Raw genomic sequence first — 6881 nt, 5'->3', positions numbered from 1 at the left:
AACAGACGGACGGACGGACGGAATTAACGATTACTATATACCCTCCCGCTTTTCAAGCGGGGGGTATAATAAATCAAGTGTCTTATAGGCGGCAGATGTCTTTAGTTTGATAACTTCATATAAATTATATAACCACTTGTACTTTCATTTTTAAATCTAACTATTAGACTCCAGACTCATTAAACATTAAAGAATTCAGCAAATAATATATATTCCCTTACTTCTCTGAAAATTGAAAATCATAAATTAAATTGTTAAGAACTTTGTGGGAAACTGAAATGTTAAATCCATTCGGCAAACCTTAGCTGAATGCGTCACCTTAGATACGAATCGGGCGAGGTGTGCCGAGTGCCTTCTCATCCTCAGTAGCTTGGTCCCCTGTCTCATCCTTGCAAAGGCGAAGCACGAGGAGAGCGCGTAGTAAAGAAAGGGACGGGGAACCAGGCTACACCTTCAGTAATGACTAGTCTGGTCCCCTGTCTCATCCTTGCTAGTGACGCTAAACAGTGACAGGGATACAGGTAAAGTCAAACATTGTGACGTTCTTATGACGTCACAATTACTGTTGTGCATCAATGAGGCAAAAGATGTAATACTGTACTGAAATGGTGAGTAAATCAGAATTTGAACCGTACATCTTGATCTTTTATTACGTTTTTTTCCTTAGCGATGACTGGACTTTGTGAATATGGCTAGCTCGTTTATACGCTTGTATATGTACTTAAGAAAATACGATGTTAAAAAGTTTTCAGTAAGTATATTTTTTATATGATTAAAACAAAAAATGATTTTAAAAAGATACTTAGTTACATGTAATATATCTTTATCTTGACGTTTTTACGCTTTTATTAGATAAATTTGTGAAAAATAACTCATTTTTATTTATCAATTTGATCGGCATGCCCCAGGTATACAGCAAATACATGTTACTATAAAAATTAGATGTAAAAATAACTAGCAACGTTACTAAGAAGACTGGTAAATTTACTGTCAATTTAAATTTACACTCACTACCTAAAAAGTAGTTTTACTAGGTATTGAGTAAATTTACTAGATACCAACTAATTTAGTAACTCTAGAATTTATAAGTAACTCACTAGCTTAGTTGATATCTATACGACCCCCAATCCACATGACACCTACTACTCACTATCTTAGCTAGTAAACAGAATAGATACATGTACTAATCACGACGAACTTTACTAGGCACACTAGTTGAATTAACTAGCTATGATTTCTTTCCGTGTAATGGAGGGTTGGGAAATACAAGTATTATTTTTGCATTGTAATAATCAAATTCTAAGATGATAGAGCAGTTGGTTGGTATGAAACTATACCTTCCAGTCGACTGAATGGTTACTGGAATGACTGGAAATGTGACTGAATGGTAAGCTCTGCCATTCAGTCAGTCAGATCTCGGTTAAGTAAATGACAGAGCCTTATCCTAACATGCATATGCACAATGATCCAATTCTTTAGTTGAAGGGAAATGTAATTGGTTTAGACCCTTTATATATATATGTTTCCTAGAATAATTTGGGATTCACCTGAAACTTCGGGGATGGGGCCGCAATGGTAGAACTGTAGTCAATATCTGGAAATCTTCTTTATTATGTTTGGCTTTATTTACAGGCATCAAGGAAACCCAGTAAATTGCCGCTTAAAGGCGGTACCAAACGAGTCCGATTCAATATCCCAATGACTTCCGAAGAGCTGGTACCATACGTTCGGGATTATACGGAATATATTCCGGTAATGTATTTTACTTTAAACGATTGTTATACATGCAAATAAATGGGATTCACGACCAGAGAGCTACAAGTACGTTGTTACAGTATAAAAAGGGCTGTTGGTAAAATAGGGCTGCTGTGTTACAACGCACTTTGAAAAATTAGCACTTTGAAAAAAAAATTCAAAGTGCGTTAAATTTGGGACCAAATCAACGCACTTTGAAAAAATAAAATCTCCTTTCAAAGTGCGTTGATACCGACCATATTAACGCACTTTGAAAAAATGTGTATGGCTTGGTCAATATTCTTGAAAATCTTAGGTATGGTAAATAATTGAACCTGTTGGACAACTTTTCGGTGATAAGGTCACTTCAGGATGTGAAAGTGAGCGATTTTGATTTTTCCATACTTTGATTCTTTCTCCCTTAAATGTTTTACTGTACTTAATTTTTTCCAGTTTGCATGGATTTAATGTAAACTAAAATTTATTGAAAATTTTCAACGTCAAACCAGTTATGTAAATACATATATTTGGGTGTTGCATAGGCATCAGTACCGGGGGGGGGGGGGGTTGGTCACACAAATGTTTTGCAAAGATATAGTTACATAATACAGGAAATAAAAATTGGGGCTCACCTTTGGGGGGAGTAGCCTAGGTCACGCAAGTCGTTTGACACCCCCCCACTGTGTGAGACCATCGATGTGACATACGTGTAGGTGACCTAGACTAAGGTGGGGGTGGGGGGCGGAGGGGGGTTCCACTTTCAATTTGATACCTAAGTAAAAAAGAGTTGGTCTGAGAGACATTCTATATACTCATCCTTTCCTTGTTCTCGATGAGGGTTAATCAATACATGTAAAATGAAACGTTTTTTCGAAGTATATAATTATAAAAAATTGATTTTCTCAATTACTAATATCTAAGTCTATAATTTTTGTTTTATACATATTTTTTTCAAAGTGCGTTAAATGTCAACATGGTAAAATTGTTGATGTACACTCTTAACGCACTTTGAAATTTTTTTCAAAGTGCGTTAAGTGTGTCCCAAATTTAACGCACTTTGAAAAAAATTTTCAAAGTGTATTGATTTTGTCCCAATCTTAACGCACTTTGAAAATTTTTTTCAAAGTGCGTAGTTTTTTCAAAGTGCGTTGCCACACTGCTGCCCTCAAAATCATACCCGACCGCGCAATAGCATATTATAAAAACTAATATTTAATACCGCGGATATGATTTTGATGAATAAAAATTATAAATTATTTTTTTTTCATTTGCAAATAGATTGTTAATATATTTTTGAAGATAAAATAAAAGAAGTGCCAGATAAAATTATCCTTAGTATTCTTTAGGATATATAGTCGGGGGTGGGGGTGGGGGTGTCTACAAGCACCTGTGTTTGAGCGATGCTAAATATAAAATGTCCAGAATGTTACTTATAAATAAATTAACCTGCTGAAAATGTCCGAGCTTAAAAGTAGAAATGATTAGAAATATTTCAGTTATGGTGTCTGTAACATGTTTTTATCAGCAAAAACTAATTCTTTATCTCATGATAATATAAATAGACAGAGTGTTTAAGAATATAAGAAAAGGGGGGGGGGTCGAAAATAAACATGAGAATGAAATGAGTGATAAATAAAAATGAATCTTAATAAAATTATTTTAAGTAAACTTTGAGAATATCTTACTTTTTTAAGCCTGAAGAACTACGAGAAGAGATTTCAGAGAAGGAGGCTGAGGTCATTCCGGAAGACAAGATCAAAAATGGCAGCCAACTCTTGGCAATGGTGAAACAAAGAATGAAAGAGGAAAAGGTTTTTGTATTTGATAGTTAGAGAATTTTATACTAGTATACTTAGAATAGTCATAACAGCGTATGAACCATAACCATCCTATATAGTATTTTTTTCACGAAAAAATTGAGAGTGCTTTTAAATATGTACGTCATGTATTCTGTAGTCCCTCGACTATTTTAATTTTAATTGCTGTTACATGTACCTAACTTGGTGAAAAAAGTCAACACCTGGGGTTGTTCAAGGTTAATTCACTTATTTATAGAATTTCAATTGATTAAAGTTGTAGACTTTTATAATCGTGAAAAGAAAATAATAGATACACAATTAAATTGTAATGAAACGATGTAACTTTCAAGGGACGAAAAATTAGTCCACGACTTTATTTGAATAATTACCAACTTTAAAGCTGGAAAAGCCAACTGTAAATTTGGAAATTAAAGAAAAACTTGGAGCTATTGCGCTTCCGTAAATATTCATGGTAGCAAGGACAGTAAGGACAGCAAAAATATAATTACTTGAATTAATAAATATTTTGTTTAAGAAAAAAGTCTTACACGTACACTGATATATCAATTCAATTCCTTTCAGTAATCAAAATGATTAGCAACAGGTTAACATATATCAGTACTGAATGATATGCACAATAAAAGTACTAATATGTATTAACTGTTACCTTTATCTGTAAGTTTCTTTCCTCCTTTTCTAAACAAAGGTATTAATTTACAAATGTTTCTACTGATTCGCAGCATTTACATGTACAAGAAATTGACTTTATCAAATATATTCGTTAAAAGCTTTTTTTAATATACACGCCTGACGATTTAAAAAAAAATATTTGAAATACTTTCATCGGGAGTTTTGTTTTCAGCGTCGTCCTCTTGTTTTTTGTAGCCCTTCGACTCGAAGACAGGAGATAATTTAAGAGCTCCATTTCGATTTGACCCAAAGATAGGAACAATTAAAGTATGTAAAATTATTCAAATTTTCAAAAGAAAAAAATTCTCACGATTTTCCAATCATTCAATCAAATGCAAATTATATTTACTTAACAGGAAGACGAGGAGTTTCGGGTGCGTACGGACGATAGGCGCTACGGGGTCTTCCCGTCACGCTCAGAGGACCGAATTTCCGATTCCGGGTCGGACTGGTCCGAAGGACCTGACACTTATTTGCAAGTAAGGAATTTTGCAAAATCGTTAAAAATATTGCATTAACAAAGAAAAGGAATCCGAAACTCAAAAGATTAATTTTTTTAATATCATAATAATTATAGATACATGTATTCAATGCATTAAAAATTCTGCATTGTGCAAAAGAGATAAAAAAAAATATTGCGCCAACAAAGAAAATTCGAAAGACTAATTTTTTTTTAATAATATAATTAATAGATATTCGATGCATTTAAAGTTCTGTTTTCTTTTAATTTTTTTTTTGCAGTGCAACTGTGTCGCCGGGATGAAGTATTTGTGTTGTTGTCACTGTTTTAGGAGAAGTTCCGGAAAAGTATTTATCTTTTAAAGTAGCATGCATTGATTGAACTACTAAGTACTTATAAGCTCACGTGAACTGAAAGCTCAAGTAAGCTTTTCTGATCACATTTTGTCTGTAGTCCGCCCGTGCGTCTGTAAACTTTTCACATTTTAGACTTCTTTCCCAGAACCACTTGGCCAATTTGAACTAAAATTGCCTTAAAGCATCCTTAGCTGAATGGGATTCAAGTTTGTGCAAATTCCCCTATTCAAGGGGAGACAATTAGGAAAGAGTTAAAATTTGATGGCATGTTTTAAAACAAAAGACCTCCGGAGTTAGAGTGGGGGTCAAAATTGGGATCAAAGTTTAATATAGAAATACATGTACGTGTATATAGAAAAAAAAAATCTTTATAAATATTCTTCTCCAGAAAAACAAATCCACGGTACAAAGTGTAAGTCATATTGATAGGAAAGCATTCTCAGGTAGTGTAAATTGAATTTTGTTCGAATCGAGACACCCAGGGTAGGGTGGGGTCAGTTTGGGGGATCAAAGTTTTATACAGGAATATAAAGGGGAAAAATCTTTTAAAAAATTTCTATTCATGAAAGCTATGTTTAGTCATATCAATATGAAAGCATTTTCAGGTTGTGTCGATTCAAGTTAGTTCAAATCATGACTCCTGGGGTCGGGGTGGGGCATTATGGGGATCGAAGTTTTACATAAATATGAATATAAAGAAGAAGTATTCTAAAGAACAAGAAAACTTCAAAAGCATCATGTTGTATAGATTCAAGTTTCTTCAAATCATGACCCCTGGGGGAAGGGTGGAACCAAAATGGAGATCAAAGTTTTACATTTATTAATTATATATAAGGAATCTTTAAATCTCCTTCTCAAGAATAGTAAAGCAGTATTTAGTCATTTTGAAATAATGGAAATGAAAGCATCCTCAGATAGCTTAAATTCAAATTCGTTAAACAAGAGGCCCATGGGCCACATCGCTCACCTAAGAAGCTTTGACCATTCTGTTCTTAACCAGATTTCCCCCTCGTAATACATAATGCATCCCCACCCTACCCCACTGATCATAATTAAGACATTTTGAAATCTACACTACCCCAGGGTCCTTCCATGTGCACATAAGTTTCAGCTTTTCTGGCCCAGTGGTTCTTGAGAAGAAGATTTTCAAAGATTTTCCTAAATATTTCTATGTAAAACTTTGATTACCAATTGTGGCCCCGTCCTTCCCCCGGGGGTCGTGATTTTTACAATTTAAAATCTACACTATCCCAGGATGCTTCCACATAAGTTTCAGTTTTTCTGGCCCAGTGGTTCTTGAGAAGAAGATTTTCAAAGATTTTTCCTGTATATTTCTATGTAAAATGTTGATTCCCCATTGTGGCCCCGCCCTTCCACGGGGGGTCATGATTTGAACAATCTAGAATCTACTCTATACCAGGATACTTCCATATAAGTTTCAGCTTTTCTGGCCCAGTGGTTCTTGAGAAGTAGATTTTCAAAGATTTTTCCTATATATTTCTATGTAAAAATTTGATTCCCCATTGTGGCCCCGCCCTTCCCCCGGGGGTCATGATTTTTACAATTTAGAATCTACACTATCCCAGGATGCTTCCAGATAAGTTTCAACTTTTCTGGCCCAGTGGTTCTTGAGAAGAAGATTTTCAAAAAATTTTCCTATATATTTTTATGTAAAACTTTGATTACCAATTGTGGCCCCGCCCTTCCCCCGGGGGTCATGATTTTTACAATTTAGAATCTACACTACCCAAGAATGCTTCCAGATAAGTTTCAACTTTTCTGGCTCAGTGGTTCTTGAGAAGAAGATTTTCAAAGATTTTTCCTATGTATTTTTATGTAAAA

General features: G+C 34.4%; 1 protein-coding gene across 1 annotated transcript in view; it reads left to right on the top strand.

Annotated features, from left to right (window-relative positions):
- Positions 1 to 557: 557 nt before the first annotated feature.
- The window catches only part of LOC134242476 (uncharacterized), an 11903-nt gene continuing 5579 nt past the window's right edge, over positions 558 to 6881 (top strand). Inside the window, exons 1-6 of the mRNA XM_062724565.1 lie at positions 558 to 608; positions 1633 to 1752; positions 3429 to 3545; positions 4419 to 4490; positions 4580 to 4702; positions 4965 to 5030. Coding sequence (XP_062580549.1) covers positions 606 to 608; positions 1633 to 1752; positions 3429 to 3545; positions 4419 to 4490; positions 4580 to 4702; positions 4965 to 5030 — 501 coding nt within the window. The 5' untranslated portion in view covers positions 558 to 605. The remainder of the gene's footprint in view (positions 609 to 1632; positions 1753 to 3428; positions 3546 to 4418; positions 4491 to 4579; positions 4703 to 4964; positions 5031 to 6881) is intronic.

The sequence above is a fragment of the Saccostrea cucullata genome, unplaced genomic scaffold (assembly GCF_032062105.1).
Source record: "Saccostrea cucullata isolate Sc308-1 unplaced genomic scaffold, CSIRO_AGI_Scuc_v1 ctg2864, whole genome shotgun sequence".
NCBI lineage: Eukaryota > Metazoa > Mollusca > Bivalvia > Ostreida > Ostreidae > Saccostrea > Saccostrea cuccullata.
This window is presented reverse-complemented; position numbering and strand designations above follow the sequence as displayed.